This window comes from Pocillopora verrucosa, chromosome 6, assembly GCF_036669915.1.
Source record: "Pocillopora verrucosa isolate sample1 chromosome 6, ASM3666991v2, whole genome shotgun sequence".
Lineage (NCBI taxonomy): Eukaryota > Metazoa > Cnidaria > Anthozoa > Scleractinia > Pocilloporidae > Pocillopora > Pocillopora verrucosa.
Genome location: NC_089317.1, coordinates 22,528,697 through 22,546,710, shown reverse-complemented (window position 1 = coordinate 22,546,710; position 18,014 = coordinate 22,528,697). Strand labels below are relative to the sequence as shown.

Below are 18,014 nucleotides of genomic sequence, written 5' to 3'. Positions count from 1 at the left end.
CAGTAGTTAAGAACGTTGAATCCGTAAATGTAGTACAAGTGAAGCACATTTCAAACTTTCCATAAGCTTTTAGGAAACTATACTTGTTGACTCTTGATAAATTGGCGTAGCATAACTCGTTGATTATTTTATTACTTGTGGCCCCAAAAGCCTAGCTTTTTACTCTGGAGGTACTGAATTGATATACTTCATACACAAGGCATCCTTCGAGGAGGAAGGTTAGAATAAAATTGCTTTTACGACCTTTTATTGCACCCAGTTTACATATATAGGTAATATGCTTCTGCTTTACTTTATTGTAAGGGGTTTCCGGAGTCGAGCGCGCTAACCATGAGACCACTGCGCCTCCTAATTATGTTACTGTACTTATTTGTTTTTTACGGCCCAATAACACCACATAAGTCACAAGATATGTGAGTTTTAACCCCTTAACTACCGTGAGTGAACAAGACAGAATTTCTCCTTATAATATTAATACAATATCAAGCAGACAAGTGAAGAGAATAAAGAAAAATATTAGTTAGGGAATTATAAGATGATACAATACCAAATTCTCCAAACTAACATCACAAAAACTGTATGGCAGAGAGTAAGGATAATTATTGATGAGATCTTGGGAGTTAGAGGGTTAAAGGGTGGGAATCTGGAAAAGCAAGGATCCCCTTTAATCAGGACTGAAATTAAGGGGGGGTCCTCCTATTTTAATTCATGTTTTCATTTTGACCTGCCTCCTCTCTTAAAGTGTTTAGGGTACATAGATGAAGAGGACATTTTTTGTATTTTGATGCATGAAAGTTAAATTAATTGGTGTCCACATAACGCACAAAGCAAGAATATAAATGTCTTAGCTCAATAGGTTAAAAAATTAAAATAAGAGAGTTGTGCAGACCATATCTTACCCTCTTATCCTCCTCAGGATATTTATTCAAATAACATAGTCGCTATCAGTGTTGCTAACTCTCACTTTTCACTGAGCTTGTGAAAAGATGATAACCTCAGTATTTTTTTAAATGAAGAAAGGAAAGCCTGCCCTCTTACCACAGATAGTTCTGTTGTGCATCATTAGTACATACCTGGTCTAATTTTTTACATGTATTTGATTGTTCCAGGAAGGCTAACTTTATAAATTAGTTGTGAAAATTTCTTGAACCTGTCATCGAGTAAATGTTTGACTCAGTTTTACCTCACTAACCTAAAGTGAATAAATAGAAACTTGAAATTTATTCCTTCTCCTTTTGAGGTGTGCATCAAAATTTTGTGTGTTTTAACCCCTTAACTACCGTGAGTGAACAAAACAGAATTTCTCCTTATAATATTAATACAATATCAAGCAGACAAGTGAAGAGAATAAAGAAAAATATTAGTTAGGGAATTATAAGATGATACAATACCAAATTCTCCAAACTAACATCACAAAAACTGTATGGCAGAGAGTAAGGATAATTATTGATGAGATCTTGGGAGTTAGAGGGTTAAAGGGTGGGAATCTGGAAAAGCAAGGATCCCCTTTAATCAGGACTGAAATTAAGGGGGGGTCCTCCTATTTTAATTCATGTTTTCATTTTGACCTGCCTCCTCTCTTAAAGTGTTTAGGGTACATAGATGAAGAGGACATTTTTTGTATTTTGATGCATGAAAGTTAAATTAATTGGTGTCCACATAACGCACAAAGCAAGAATATAAATGTCTTAGCTCAATAGGTTAAAAATTAAAATAAGAGAGTTGTGCAGACCATATCTTACCCTCTTATCCTCCTCAGGATATTTATTCAAATAACATAGTCGCTATCAGTGTTGCTAACTCTCACTTTTCACTGAGCTTGTGAAAAGATGATAACCTCAGTATTTTTTTAAATGAAGAAAGGAAAGCCTGCCCTCTTACCACAGATAGTTCTGTTGTGCATCATTAGTACATACCTGGTCTAATTTTTTACATGTATTTGATTGTTCCAGGAAGGCTAACTTTATAAATTAGTTGTGAAAATTTCTTGAACCTGTCATCGAGTAAATGTTTGACTCAGTTTTACCTCACTAACCTAAAGTGAATAAATAGAAACTTGAAATTTATTCCTTCTCCTTTTGAGGTGTGCATCAAAATTTTGAAGTTATGGCAGGCTTGAACTACAGGTTTGTACGAAATCTGCGTGCATGTGTGTTTTCAACATATAAAACCCAGATAATGACTACTTCAAATGACTTTACCATGTGCCATTGTTGTGTTTCACGTTAACATGTTACAACAACTCCACCTTCCAGTAAATTCAGTTATTTACAAACATGAGAAAATACCATCTAAAACTTTTCAACCCATTTAATATAGCCAATAACAACATCAACTCAACTTTAGAACTAGGGAGGAAACCTGATTGATGTTTAGCATCGATAGCTGTGATGTAAAAATGAAATCCAGGCATCACATGTATCTAAAGTTTTCTACAAATGTCTTCATGGTCGAATCCTAAGTCTCTCTTTGTCATCAAGTTTTAATTATGACATTCTAGTTCTAGTTTGTCTTCCTTTAAAGCAAACTTTCGCAGTGCAAGAAACATGTCAGACAAATTTCGTATTTTATTAGCTAGAGTTGTTAAGATTGTGGTCAGTTGGCTTAAAGACACCAACATTATATGAAGTTGTAGCAGACGTTACCGAATCAAATAACAGAAAAAATCTCAAAAAGACGCCATGTATTTCAAACCAGAAGATAAAATTACTTACTTTTAACTTTACACTAAACAGAGGAAGTTGAAACGTTAGGCAAAAACGGTGGGACAAGTAGTCATACCTAGTAACTTCAAGAGAAGATGTAAGAGAAGCCCATACGATCCTGGCTTCTTGAATTACTATTTCACCGTTCTCACGTGTATACTCTTCAAGTGACCGCTGATATCTTAACACAAAGTAGTTTACCGTTGTTTCTTTCAATTTTGGCTCATTTTCGCAAACCGAAATTATAAGTCACGCTCAAAAGAATATAATTTCAAGTGATGCTGATATCACGCTCTTCATCTGAGGAGAAAACATTCCCATATTCGAAAATTGGCTATAAACATCAGAAACAACAATGAAGGTCCTCTGCTGCTTGAAGATACCGCTGACTAGATGCGTGTTGATCGCTTTGGAAGATGTGGGAGCGTCATACCCAGGTTCCAGACGTCGTCAGTTCTTCGCTTCCCTACCCATTCCCCCCCCCCCCAGACTGGCCCCTAAATCCCTTTAAGAAACTCTTCTACAGCCAGTGCTGGAGAGTTTCATTACAGTTTTTATTTTAATGAGGGGCTAGAAAATAAAACAACAAGAGCTCCGCTTTTAGGCTTGGCTAAATCTATATATTATTTTAAATAACCTAACTCACAAACAAGAGGTAGCACAAAAATATACCTTTTCCCACGAGAGTTTCATAAACCAGCGCAACGCACAAAACAGCCAGGGCAATGCCAGACAATTTTGCAAGGTTTTTATATGCACTCACCTCAGTAACATTGCGAATGACGAGAATTTCTCCCTTTCTAAACGGCAACTCCTAAATCAAAAAATAGATCTGTCAGCCCTTTTATTCCAGCAGTGGTTTGTTTTCATAGTTACCTCATATGCAAGATAATGTATTATATTATTCTCTTGCCTGATGTCAACATTGCGTCCTCGTGTTATGATACATTTAGTAAAGTTTTCTTCCAAACACCTGAATGAAATTATGTTCTTTGAAGATCTAACTAATCAGCTTTGTCCCTTTTTGTTTACAAACGAAAAGTAGCTACAGTACAAATTGAAAATGGTGGGCTTAGTTTTCTGCTTGTCGATAGTTTCCTTGTCAAAAATCATAATGAACTGATGAAACGCAGTCTCAAAGAGGTTCTCCTTTGTGTGAATAACGGATTACTTTTGTGTCTTCTAGCTTGCAAAGGAAAAGTGAATGAATGTTGAGCAATCAGTCAGCATTATAATATCATCACTCCCTCAAATACAAGTCAATTTTTATAAAATCGTAAATAACTTACATCTGCTGTTTCCCCCTTGAAATCAGATTTTCCTACCACTCTAGTTCCAGGTGACCACTCTAACCTCTGAATAGATGAATGCAACATGAAAAGTATAGACCTAATTGAAAACGCGTTCTCCTACAACAAGTATAAACTGAACAATGAACGATGCGATCGAATTGCTACAAAATTGCCTGTATTTTATGAACAAATGTTTATCATCTAGATAAGTACAAAATTGATGAAATAAAAAGCCTCCTCCATAAGTGTTATGGGAGGGGGAATAAATCTTATTTCTGTGATAACCAAGCTGCATCTACCGTTGCATAAAAAATCGGTTGTGTTAGAATAGCTGACTTATCTAAGTAGGTGGACCGGAATTTTTCTGGCAGTTTATGGCGTTCCTAGTACCAGGTAAAAACTGAAAATCAGGTCAGTACTGAAAAGCATCCAGTGCTTAGACATATTAACACCGTCAGATGAACTCTAGCAAGGAGATATGAACAGATATATTACTCTTCAACCCTAAAGTATACCAGGATGCCTCCCTTTGGTCATCATTTTTCACAAAGACAGGTAAGATAACCTCTAACTTACCACAGCGGCACTTTTTTTCTGGTCAAGCATTTTTTTTCTGTTACAAACGGCTAAAAATTCCGTTGGCCTCTGTAAAATTTGTCACACTAACAACACGCCTGAATGAGATGATGGCAAAAAAATTTTATCCAACATTAGTAAATAAATGAATGACAAACCTGTTTCTCGTTATTTGACGGATTCGATTCCTCAGTTTTCTCTGCTCGCTGGGGGAACTTGAACAGATCTTGAGGCCTTGAAGCCATTTGTAACTGACAAGTGCTTTAGAGTACTTCTTGAGAATCAAGAATTCAAGCGGTGCACCTCCTGGTGGGTAAAATACATACATAAAAGAAATATCTCTTTTGCTTACCGGGAAAATCTTGGCTGAAATACTGCAATGAAAAGCAGTTAAAAATCTCTTTTCATTGAACACATCAGAAAGTCGGAAGAACCAACGCGACGTCAAAAATTTACTATGCTTGGCCTCCGAAAAATCTCGCTCTTCCTTCCACTTAGGAGTTATACTAGTAATAACCACAGGTTAGGAAGTGCGTGCGAGGGCTATGCATGATTTGTTTCACTGAGGTTAACGATTTCATTGTAAAACAGTGGCGTTGTGTTCTTTTTCCATTTTGGGCATTTATATTTGCAGCGTAATAAAGGGTTGCATAGTGTGGGTGATTGTTTTCCCATAAACGAGACAAAGGGACCTAAGAGTGGTTTTACTGACCTTGTGAAACAGTAACACCAGTTTGATTATACACCAGTTCTATTTTGTGTTGGGTTTGACAAAATGGTTGTTTTTTCACGTTGTAAATAAAAACACTGTTGATTATAAAATGGACATTCTCGATCGCTCTACAGTTCAAGTCTTCAATGGATCAACGCCAAGGTCAATGGACGCACAGCTCTCGATCGCTCTATAGTTCAAGTCTTCAATGGATCAACGCCAAGGTCAATGGACGCACAGCTCTCGCTCTACAGTTCAACACCGCCAAGGAGGAACACAGATCTCTCGCAATGGCCGGAAGATTTCGATACCCGACAACAACAGACACGAACAGGAAACGTTCCGATCACAAGTTCACACGCTCGATTTTGATTGGACGGCGCGCCAGCTATGCATGAGCTGCACGTGATTCTTCGACGGAATAGACGTCGTCCACGTGATAAAATTGTGTTGTGTGCATTCCAATTTATGGACCGCCACTTCTGCATGAACTGCACGTGATTCTTGACATTCTTAGCTTCAAGAAGGCGAAATTTACATATTATTTGAGCCCTTCAACTACATTAAAGATCATTGACTATGGAACGTGAAACAGCTATGCTTTGGTGAGAATTGTCTTCTGCTTGGTGTTGGTTTCTAGCGGTCAGAGCGCCTCTGCTCAAATTACTGCTGCTTCGTGTTTGTCTCGCGTGGTCAAAGCGCCTATGCACAAATTACGTCATTTAATTTCATTGGTTCTTAGTGTCCCTAGGGACAAATATTTGGAAGGACGACTTTTTTTGCTAAATTCGAGTCACTGCAAGGCTATATAACTGCCGCGCATGCGATTGTAACCAATGTTGAGATTAGGATTGCGGGCTCCGCTGGTCGCCCGCAATTAAAGACTGAAGTGGAAAAATTCGTACGGTACGCACCACATGTGTTCTAGCTGAGTACAATATCGCGAATTTCAAGAAATTCTAGGCTAACCAGAGCGTTTATTATTTGACCGGTTTTTCGTTGGCTGAGAGCTCGCCAAGTGACCTTTGTGCAAAGCTGAAAGGATGAAAATGAATTTTTGCAACGATTTCTTCAGTTGGATTTTTTTCCAACTCGTGGATCGTGGATGTGTAAAATCCGAAAGAAATAATATTTAATGAAATGCTTCACGTTGGGGCTCAATGGTTTTAAGGCTGTATACGGTCGTGTAATAATTCTCTTTCCAGGTAAGCAAGACCACGCGCCGATATATACAAGCTATCCTCCCAGAAGAATTAATAGGCTTACAGCAACATTTATATAATTCGGTCTCACCCCCAAATGATTGCACATACTTTAAGCACATTTCAGAACTTTTTGCTTGTTGAGAAATACTTTGATCGACACTGCGAGACCGCCGCTAATTAATTTTTGCAGCCATCATGCCTTCCCAGGAAATGGTCGACAGTTTTGGTCCTATTCCTTATTGCTCCTTATTGCTTCAGAGGTCGCTGACTTTCCCATAACTTGTTTTTGCTATGCTATTATTGTTTTTGTTGGAAAAGAAGAGCACAGCAACTTGTAAGTGACTCGCTCTCAAATTTTTCGAATCCAACTCTCGCAGAATATATTTGGAATTTACTCTGCATAATAGGCGAACACTTTTTGGCAATGCGTTATGCTAGCCCTCGACTGCGGGTAAGCCTTCGAGCACCCATCGTGCCTGTCTTCGCTTGCCTGAGGAACGCGAAAATTAAGAAAAGAGCTTTTCACTCAAAAAGTTTACACTGATAGAAAGGCTTGATCAGAAATGCCTTATATACTAGCAAAGCAAACCTTTCAACCTTTTCAACTAAAAACATTATAGTCTTCAGTACTCAGCTTTTATTGGTTGAAAGTGTCTGATGGACCTCAGAACTGAAAGAGCAGGCAGAAATTACTGAGCGAGTTTTCTAAAAACGCATATCTATATCTGATATAAATGTTTATATTTGATATTGGTAAAACTGAAGATTCTGGATGACCTAACTGAATTGCAAATTCATTTATGACCTATCACCCAATCGACTTCGATATTGACAAACGCCAAAGTTCCCTACTAGTTATCAATTAGTCAGTTCCAACGTTACCAAAAGAGCAAGAAAAAGGTGTATACACCTTAATCATTTGTAAATCACAGTTGAAAAAAAAGCAAACAAAAAGATTGCACAGTCTGCACGGTCTGCGCGGTTTGAACTATCTGAATGGTCTGCAGTCTGCATTTTATCATGACCGATGCAACCACTGTAGAGTGCAGCTCACTCACGTGGTCAACAGGTATGCAAATTTGGAAGGACAAAAGAAATTGTTTACATAACAAAAGCGTTCAAATACCACACGATTTGCTTGGATTTCAACTTGGCGACAGACCACACGTTTCCAAATACGACAAACTTTGAACAAAGATATATCTAGTGGATATTTATGGGAGACGGGAGAGGTCTACTTGTAAGTCGAATTTTCGGTAGTTAAATGTAAACCGCTTTCTTTGATATTTGGCATTCGCAATAACAAAATTTAAGATTTCATGAGGGCATCATGTCTCAGTGCGAATAAAATAAGATATGACTAGATTTTAGGGTCGAACAACATTTTTTAGAGAAGAAAATAGCGGCGGCCCACCTTAAACCTTTATCGAATCATTGCTCTGGAGAATTCATAGCCGAGGTAATGTGACCTGGCTAACCTTTTAAAAAGAAGTGTAGAAAAGAGAATCTGTTATTGTTGGAAAATTATCGTGTAAATGCAGATCTTTCGCGATTTTGCAAAGGTTGAAGTATAGGTGAGTTGGTTTAACACCGTTTTATGCACAATCTCGTATTGTCGAACATCATTGCCGATTACATTTCGGAACACAAGCTTTTCCTAGCCATAGTCTGCGATTTATTTGCGATACGACATACACGAGGTGTTATTAAAATTATATTTCAGTTTAAATTTTTCGTCAATACTATGGTTTTTGTTTAAAAGGAAGTTAAGAAAGTAATTTGAGATGATTAGGAAACATTTTCTTGCTGTTTTCTTAGCAATTCTAAATCAATTTTGGATTTAAAAAATTGGCCAGTCAGTCAGCCCAGTCCAAACAATGCTATGCTGTGTTGGAACAACTTTTTAGTCCAACATTTATTAACAAATTAAAAACGATAAGCAAGGACTTGAACTATTAGTTCTTTTGTTACCGTTAAATCACTTGAAGAACCTTGAGGAACCTGAATGAAAGAAATATGGCCTCGCCTCTTCAGACTTGCCAAAAAGGTGTGGAATTAATGGACATTGGACTTAAGAGACGGACAGTCTCAACAGATATTCCTAGGAGAAAAATTTATCCCTTGATCATGATTTGCTGTAATATATTTCTTGTAATTATCAAATTTTGTTATGGAAATATGAGTAGACAAACATGCATTCACACAACATGTCCTTCAATGACGAAATCAGCCACTGAAGTCATTCCTAGAAAACAAAAAAATGCGAAAATTAGGAGCAAACCAGAAACTAAAATCTGGAATCTTTTGTGTTTTGGAATTCGGAAATGTGGAATCCAGCACCTGAAATCCGGAATCCATAGCGCGGAATCCAGAATCTAATACTGTCCTGGATTACCTTACATGGGGCGACTTTAATCATGATTTTGAATGCTGAGTGCAACCATTGAAATGTTAGTGTTGATCAAACGTCTATCGAAAGATTCTTTTATCTCCACAGAGAACAGAACTTCGAGTGATTCAAATACTCTGCGAGGCAGCCAGTAAAACGCTCTCCATTTCCAAGTTGCTTCACCACTTAGTTGAATTATATAAACTGGATTGCTTTCCAGCCAGTATTCCTCACAGTTTTAAATTTCATGCCCAAGTTCCTTTCGAAAATGACGCGTTTCGAGTTCGATTCCATTGTTTTCCGTCAACGATTGAACAACAATGGCTGTCAAAACTAAACATATCAGTAAAAAAATCTGATGAGGCCACCAGGAAGTTTTTCTTACATTAAATAAGAAAATATTCCCTTCCCTTCTGCCAAATTTAAAATGTACCATCTCCTATCCCTTGAACTGTGTTCCATAGTTAAAATTTTAGTGGGCTTTAAGGGATACGTAGACAATTATAACCGCGAATATCTTCTGGTCGATTCAAACAATTAAATTAACATAACGATTCAAGATGGCGTCCTACCGTATTCGCCTAGGCCCATGGAATATAAGTTACTACAAAAATGTTATTGTTTTAGAAAATCATTCGCACCGAGGTCTCAAAGAATTCAAACTGAACAATACGTAATGTTCTTTTCGTGGAGTTCTTGGCGTGTTAGCGTCCGTAATTCTTTTCAAATACCTGGTCCCCTGCGTAACCTTATTCAAAGATAACATCGCTAACGTGTTTACCCAGAGAATTGAATTCGGCGTATTTTGTACATAAGCAGGGAGTCATCTACAAAACATGGCCTAAACTAACTGAAATAGCCTTAGAATCCTTCGTCGCTCTAACAGGAGTTAAACTGATAACATAATACACAGCAGATCATGCCTCAACTACACTCGCTTTCGCCGAACGGACACGGACGCCCGAGCGTTTCATTTGAAGAAGTAAAACAGACAATGATAAAACCAGACAACTCACCCTCGTGTTAATGGTTATGATCGGCCAAGTCTTTTTCACGGCAGACTAACGTTTAGAGGCGAATGGCTTTTCTAGTTTGCAACAGACAGGAATATATAACCATAAATTCCGCACAGCATACGGCTCAGAACGATAGGAAGCGTCATTCCTGATCAGGTGATCTTGGGATAATTGGTAACGCACGACTGACACATGAACCAAGGCAGTCACTTCTCGCCCAACTTTGAGCTCCTTGAAATCCTGGATGTAATCCCCTCCTCTTACTTCTGAAGGGGTCATTCATTAGCAAAATAACGGTTTGATATGTTGTAGCGGGAAAATGTCCAACGCTGCTTTGAAAGGTTGCCAGCAGGGCCGTTTATTATTAGAAAACAGACGATTGGAAATTTGATTCAACTGTAAGAGACTGGTGCCGAAGAAGGTTTGTTCTCGAAATAAAAACGGTCACGTAATTTCGGGGAAATCACACTTCCGCTTTTGTTGAAGGAGATAGCGTTAAAGAAGCGGCGATTCTTTTGAGGTGGGAGACTACAAAGGGAAATTGTTTTACAATGGGAGGAAGTGAATCTAAAATTGTAAGTATAGACGCACTTTGTAACTTTTACGTTCACCAAATCAACTTTAACAAACATTGTAAGCGTGTTTTGCTCTTCCCTTCGTTTGCAAATAAAATGGTTCTCTTGCACGTCAAAGTTCAGGAATAACTGGTTACATTATTCGTAAGAAATACAATCAAAGCGATCAGGCTTAGTCATAAGTTTAAAAAAAAAGCAACACAGAGATTAAAATACTATTAGTTCTGTAGAGTCATTTCTATTGGAGATCAACTAAACACTTACACATGGCAAACTTAGCAGTTTGCAGTACAGAAGGTAACGCAGCGAAAGCGAAAGACGTGGATATTTCGATTTCGTAAGATAATCGATCAAGAATTGCTTGTGTTATCATTCTGGTAAGAAGAAAATAGAGCCATTGAATATTATTCAGGCCCGACCTTTATTAAGGAAACGGGAAAAAAAACAAAAACAGGCCAGTGAAACGAAGAAATTATTGATGGTCTAAAGCGAAAGTAACTTTGTCGGCTTTCTTTGACTTCTGGGTAACTCATGTTCCGGTATGGCAAATTCTTGGAACCAGTAAAATTGCGTATCAATATATTTGGATTATTTAATATTTCGATAAAATAGCTGGTAGGTTTTGATACTGAGAATATAAATTTGCACATTTTCTTTCGAAAGTTCTTAAATCTGCCTAACCTTGTTTGTGCGTTATCCTCAGAAGATTTTTACAATTCTCCAGTTACGCAATTTGTTAAAGAAAGTCACGCAATGCCTGTTTGTTTGCCTCGCTTCCCATGGCAAGGAAAAGTGACAATTCTGTGGCTCAAAGGGATAATTTTATTACATACATCCGCAAAGATTTTGGTTGAACAAGCTTATCATTGGTCAGTAATACGTGTACTTTTGTAAATTGATATGATCGTGGTAATGCATATCGTCCCGTGATGTTTTTATTATTCATAAGATCTAAAATACGTGGTAAAGTTTCATTTTTGGGGTTTGACGATGTTGGAAGAAGAATTTAGTGAATAAAATTGTATTTGTTTTCGCAACACTTAATTTGACTTTTCCTAAGTAGTAAATTGCCTTTCCTCCAAAAGCCAAGTTAAGTCAATTCGGTGCGTGAAACGCATTGTACTAAAGTTGATGGCTAATAACCTTGGGCATGAAATATTCATTACTTTTGTCAGAGAATTTGTGTTTAGTGCTAAATAAGCTGGCTTTTTCTTTTTTTTTTCGATAAAGAACTATGAGACAGTAGACAGAACAGATCCCAGCGCGCGTGCGCAAGGCGAGAGGAGGGCTCAAGAGGAAAATGAGGAGAGAATGAGAGAATTGCGTGACAAGATGGAAAAAGACCGCGAGCTGGCGTTACGCGAAGCGAAGGAACGTGCCTTGTACGAAGACGAGGCACAGAGGATGCGGTTAGATAAACAACGACGTGAAAGAGAAGAAAATGAAAGAAGATTGAAAGAGGAGGAAGCGTTCCTTCAACTCAAACGGGATCTGTTGTGGTACGATTTTCAGATTTGCCCAAGGATCAGGAAAGAATCTTTCACAGGTCTGCATGTGGACGACGTGGATCTGATTCGCATTGCCTTGATCGGCCCTACGGGTTCTGGGAAAACTAGTTTTGTTGGTAAGAACAAATTTTACCTCTTTGAATCAACCATCAACTGCTTCCAAATGCTATTATCAAGGATGGCCAATATCGTTGGATGTGTTTAACCTTTAGTTGGCTTTTGCGATCATTGAGGTTTAGAGACAAAGAACAAGATTTTAACAACTCTAATACAGTCGACTCCCTCGGGGACACCCTCGGAGGGAAATTTAGTGTCCGTAATGGCAAAAGTTCGGCGGGGTATGAGAGAAAAAAAATTGTTTTGTCTCTCAACATCTGAAATAGTATGTAACTACGCAAACGTAAAGTTTCTAAAGTGGCCTCACGAACCAGCCACAACCAGGAAATTTTCATGTTCGCACCGAGTTGGAGAATGTTTTTTTTTTTTATTTTCCTTTATCGTAATGTCGCCTTATATTATGTGAGTCACGATTTTGGACGAAGTGTCCGCTATAGCGAGAGAAAAAAAAAAGTGAAATGTTGCGCTGGGGGGCATGAAAGTGTCCGTAATGACAGGAGTTTATTTCAGTCATCTCTTTATGCGTTTTGTCGAGGGGCTGGCTTTTGTTCGCTATGGCGGGGTTTCCGTAATAGCGAGGTGTCTGCAGGGCGACATTCGACTGTATTTCGCAATCTTAAAGGGACACGACAATCGTCTTACATAGAAAATATATTGGCGCGGCGAATCGAGTGAAGGCAAGCGAGCGCACATACAGAAGTTTTAGAAATAGATAATTGTGTTAGTGCGCATTTTATTAGAGTTTTGCGCATATCCTGAAATATTTTTTTATTATTTCTAAGGTACTTTACAGCGAGCTCTCGGAGAGGCCGAACAGAGCGCCTTTGAACAAGGTACCGGAAGTGAAGGAACTATTCTGCTCGAGGAATACTATGTGCACAAGAAGATTCGGATGATTGACACCAGAGGGTTTTTTGAGAGTGACGAAAGACTCCTGGATGAATGTCTCAATATAATGTCGGGAAGGTGAGAATTCAATAAGGATAATAACCTTAACGATAATAATAATGATAAGTCTTTCTTTTCTTATTTCAACATCCTTCAGGGTAGAAAAACAGGATGCAGTTTTTCAACTTCAACTTCGACTTTTATTTCTATTTCAAAAAAACGGGCAAAGCCGCGCATAGCCGCGCATAGCCGCGCATAGCCATAGGGGGAAATGAGCATGGAGCATCCTCCCTTGCTTAAGCACCAGTGTTTTGTTTGAGGTTAATGGACTGAGAGCAGAGAGGCACCTTTATATTCAAGATGGGTATATGAAAGGCCAATGAATAAGACTTCTGGCGGAACATACCTTTGCAAAATTGTGTTAACTAGCCCTATCCCGCGCTTTCTATCTAGCGTAAAACGAAGGAGGGGGAGCCTGTGGGTAGGGATTCCCCTTTCCCCTTGTTCCTCTGAAATGGCCCTCGTTCGCCGCCTCTTGCGCTTTTCAACCCAAGTAACAACGAATGCTCAGTCGCTTGTTCCCTTTTTATCTTTATCTAGAATCCGTCCAGGAGAAGAAGTTAAGCGAAATTGTGACGGAACTGACGCAGCAGCCAATCAAGAGCCCACCGGTCCAGTGAGAGGTGTACTACCTCTTTCAAGATGCGCACATGCTGTTGTTTTTGTTGTTAAGGCGAACGACCCGCGTTTGAAAGACGGCAAGTACAAGGAAACTCTGAAGAAAATCAGAGAGCATTTCAGAAAAGATGGTAAGTAGAGATAAAACTTTGAAGATTATTCCCATGGACGCAAATTTCTAAGTGAAATCAGAGACAGGTGATACCGTTTTTACTCTGCCTAAGAGCCTGTTTACATGGAGGTGGGGGACCCCAGGTAGGTGAGGTAACCCGCCTAAGTGGGGTAACCCGCCTGTCCATATAATTTCTTATTTTATCTTGATCACGTTTACATGATAGGTGGGGTGACCCGCCTAGGCGGGTTGCCCGGTCTGCCAGGTAGGGTAACTCTGTCAGCCGGGGTGACAATTTGCCACGATTTAAACGTTTCAAGGTGGGGTAACCCGCCTAGCGAGCGTCGCGTTCATGGCAAAAAGCTCAAAAGCGAAACATGTATGTTTTAAAACTTTGTACATTCCACATAAGGAGTGTAAAATGTTCACATTTTGGAATGTTTTGCGTTGTAAATCGACCATATTTCGTTTCCAAAACAATTCCAGGTAGGGTAACTCTGTCAGCCGGGGTGACAATTTGCCACGAGTTAAACTTTTCAAGGTGGGGTAACCCGCCTAGCGAGCGTCGCGTTCATGGCAAAAAGCTCAAAAGCGAAACATGTATGTTTTGAAACTTTGCACATTCCACACAAGGAGTGTAAAATGTTCACATTTCGGAATATTTTGCGTTGTAAATCAACCATATTTCGTTTCCAAAACAATTCCGTATAACGTATTAAGTCAACGGTTCCTCGCGTAACCTAACACCGCGTAACACAACGCATGACGCTTTCATGAATAAATACTTATGTGTCCGAGAATTAATCTTTCGTCTTTCTCGAGATGTGAGTTTGGAACGCCTCTGCTCAAACTCCCTAATTACAAGCGCAAAAACAACTTCACCCCAGCACCCCGGGGTTGTAAGATTGTATGTAAACGCGTTTTAATTTTCAACCACAGCTTGGCGGGCTACCTCACCTTCCTGGGGTCTTTCACCTCCATGTAAACAGGCCCTAAATCTTCTTTGCAAGAGTCATTGCCGTACATTTTAGTGTAGCGATAGAAAATCAGGCGAGTGAGTCACGACAGACTTGCAGTGAAGCGAGGTGAGAGCGCAGCATTAGGGCTTTGGGGTGGAGATTTAGCGGGGGGGGAGGTGTCGTTGGCGCCCAAACTAAAGATGTGGTTGAACATACTTTTGAAAATACACGTGTTATAGATTGATCTCCTGTAACGCTGATAAGTCTGATAACTCTCAGCTTACTTTACAGACTGTGCTCTAGTGTGTTGCAGACTTCCATTTTGTGAGGACCCCCGAAAGGAGCGGCTGAGCGATGTGGCGGATGTCGCCACCCCACTCCACACCTTCTCCCTTTGGCCTTTTTCTACGCGTCCGCCTTTTCTCTCATTCATCTCCATCAATCGAGGTAGTGCTGTGGTACTAAATGTAATTATATTTACCGTAACCTTTCAGGTTATGCTCCTGTGACTGTAATCACCTACCTGGACAAGCTTAAAGATAAGGAGGACAAGGATGAAGCTTTTGACCAGGCCTCCTGGGCGACCGGTAGCTCCAGTGAGAAGACCTACTTCATTGCAAATTACACGCACGCTAAAGCTAAGCAGTCTGATGCTGTGGATCGAGCTGCCCTTGACATCTTGGATTCTGTTTTGTTGTCTGCCGAGAGGTTTATCAGAATCCGTAAACAGCGAGAGAAAAATAAGATGGAGAGAGAAATCGTGGCAGGAGGTAACAGATTTTACCTTAGCTTTCGGTAAATGTGAGAAAATGAAAATGGTGCATAATGTATGCTACTTCGGTATATGCAGAACAATTTTCAACGATAAGTCTGGTATATGGCCCAAGCTACCTACGGGTTTTCTGTAGCTAAGCGATAGAGTATTCCGCAGGGAGTAATCGAAGGTTCCAATACGCGTTGAAGACATTTTTTACTTGTACACTCGACCATTATGTTCAACATCTGCCTTCATGGCACCGAAAATATTCACGAATAGTATTGATGACGTGGTGGGCTTGGGAGATGAAAGCAAATCAGGATACAAAGAGAAAGATAATATTTTTAAAATTCTCAGTAGTCCTGTGGTCAGTGCACTGGACTCCGAGTCGGACGACCCGAGTTCTAGTCTTGGCCGGGGCAAGGCGTTATGCCCTTGAGACGTGCGGGAAAAAAAAATGCGAGCTCCGCTTTTAGGCTTGGCTAAATCTATATACTATTATGATAATATCCCATAAAAATGCATGATGTAACTCTTCTTCAAGAGAGATTACTAGTTGGCAAGTTAAGCACAACGTTTTACATCAATATTGAACGGCAAAAATGAAATCTAAATTTGCTCACTCACTCCAATCCAGAAGTGCACAAAAAAACCGTTGTCTTCTAATACAGATTCAAAGATTTTAATTTTAGTGTAAAAACAGCTAAACACAGACGGAAAGTGTGCCTTTGTTGTTATTGTCCTCCTTAACTGCTCCTCAGTGCCCCCTTATTTTTTCCGTCGTCAGGACCATCCCTTAGTGGGGAAACCACTGAGCAGTTCTTGGCTCGTCTGCAGCATAAACACCACTGGTCTGACCAGGGTAAGATGAAAACTCTGAAGGAACACTTGAAGAAAGAAGAGATCAACACTGTAAAGGTGCTGAAGGAAATGTGGGAAGACATCAAGTCGAGTCTGCCATTGTCCATTGGAATGAAGATAGTCTTGGAAGAGGAGATGCAGAGCTTGTGAGAGGCACTATGCACATACAAAAAATGATTTTATTAAGAAAAAAGGGATTGATTGATTTAGTTTAGGTCAGTTGAAAAATGCTTGTGTATAAAAATATGTTATCAGATTGGGTAGATTTCTGATTGCTGTTCTTTCCAATTTTTTTTTCGAAAAATCTGCGGCACAAGGGTTTCTTTGCCCACGAAAAAGTCTTAGGTCTTAAGCAAAGTGAGCTGGGAGAGGTCTGTTAGAGATTTGGCATTAACTGGCCATTAGTATCAGAGAAAGTTTCCCAGCAGGGTCTAACTGAGCTAAATTGAGCTATTTTCATCGAGGTCCAGCTCGCTTCGCAGAAGAAAAAACGTTTGTGCCACAGTCCTAATGAAAAGGGCCTGCTATCAGAACATAGTTTGTTTTTTTTCCTTGTTTTCTATGAACTGTATTTCATATATTGGTGTTGTTTATGTATTGTGTTCTTCAAAAGCCATTCGATGTGAAAGATGGCCACAAAACGAATGCCGCCAGATGAAAACAAAGGAATCTTTGTTTTCAACATATCAACTGCGATAAACTGCAACGGCCTGTTATTTAAACAAAGTTTAGCCGTAGTTTAACAAAACTGCGCTCTAAGTCATCTTGAATTTAGCCAAACCTTTTATCTGAACTTTTGTTTTTTTGAGAACAGTGTCAAAGGGGCAGAAAGCTTATAGTGGAAGCAATTAATTCAATGAATCAACCCTATTAAAGAGAATCTCCGAGGCTCACTGCTGGCGTGAAACCACGGTTTGGGTTAGACCCCGTGGAGATAACCGGCCCTGACAGCTTTGTTCAGCAGAAAATAAAAAACAGTTGTACGCTTGATTAAACGCCATTAAAAAGAGATGAACTACCTTTCTGTGGATGTCGTCATTTTAAAGGAGGTATTTCATTTACAATGACAGGGGTCTGGGGGTGAATAAAGGTACTGTTAAGGCCTATTTACACGGCACGACTTTGTCGCATGCGACAAGCTTACGACAGGCCTACGACATGACTTAAGAGTCGTAAGCGAGTTGTAGGTTTGATTTACACGAAACAATTCGTGTCGTAAGCCTGTCGTAAGCTTGTCGCATGCGACAAAGTCGTACCGTGTAAATAGGCCCTTAGAATATTAAAAATAACGAAGAAGATTGCAAGAGAAAGATTGAAAGAGGAAGACGCGTTCTTGAACTCCAAAAGAAACTGATGGACTACCATTTTCAGACTTGCCCATGGATCAAGAAAGAATCTTTCACAGGTCTGCCTGTGGACGACATTGATGCGATTCGCATTGCCTTGATCGGCCCTTCGGGTTCTGGGAAAACTAATTTTATCGGTAAGAACAAATGTTTACTTTTTGAATCAACATCTGATGCTTCTATCACTGTTGTGATTAAGAAATAAACTCAAGTTTTTCCAAAGGAGTATTTATAAAATCAAACAAGGGCCAAGAATGAAAATTGTTCCTTGTAAATTCGCTATTTAACGAATTTTCAAAAGATGGGTTAATAGAAAGC

The 18,014-nt window shown here is 39.4% G+C and overlaps 2 protein-coding genes across 3 annotated transcripts in view; one reads left to right on the top strand and one right to left on the bottom strand.

Annotated features, from left to right (window-relative positions):
• LOC131783593 (uncharacterized) overlaps nt 1-10,237 on the bottom strand; it is a 29,212-nt gene extending 18,975 nt beyond the window's left edge. For both annotated transcript variants that reach the window (XM_066168120.1, XM_066168121.1), the window contains exons 1-4: nt 9,896-10,237; nt 4,732-4,879; nt 3,995-4,060; nt 3,469-3,519 (exon numbers count right to left, since the gene is read on the bottom strand). In XM_066168120.1, coding sequence (XP_066024217.1) covers nt 3,469-3,519; nt 3,995-4,060; nt 4,732-4,818 — 204 coding nt within the window. In that variant the 5' untranslated portion in view covers nt 4,819-4,879; nt 9,896-10,237. The remainder of the gene's footprint in view (nt 1-3,468; nt 3,520-3,994; nt 4,061-4,731; nt 4,880-9,895) is intronic.
• A 73-nt stretch (nt 10,238-10,310) lies between these two features.
• Nucleotides 10,311-17,370, top strand: LOC131783552 (uncharacterized). The gene is made up of 6 exons (XM_059100309.2): nt 10,311-10,470; nt 11,701-12,094; nt 12,878-13,061; nt 13,584-13,792; nt 15,227-15,502; nt 16,277-17,370. The coding sequence occupies exons 1-6, from the start codon at nt 10,447-10,449 to the stop codon at nt 16,498-16,500; spliced, it is 1,311 nt and encodes a 436-aa protein (XP_058956292.2). The 5' UTR covers nt 10,311-10,446; the 3' UTR covers nt 16,501-17,370.
• The last annotated feature ends 644 nt before the right edge of the window (nt 17,371-18,014 follow it).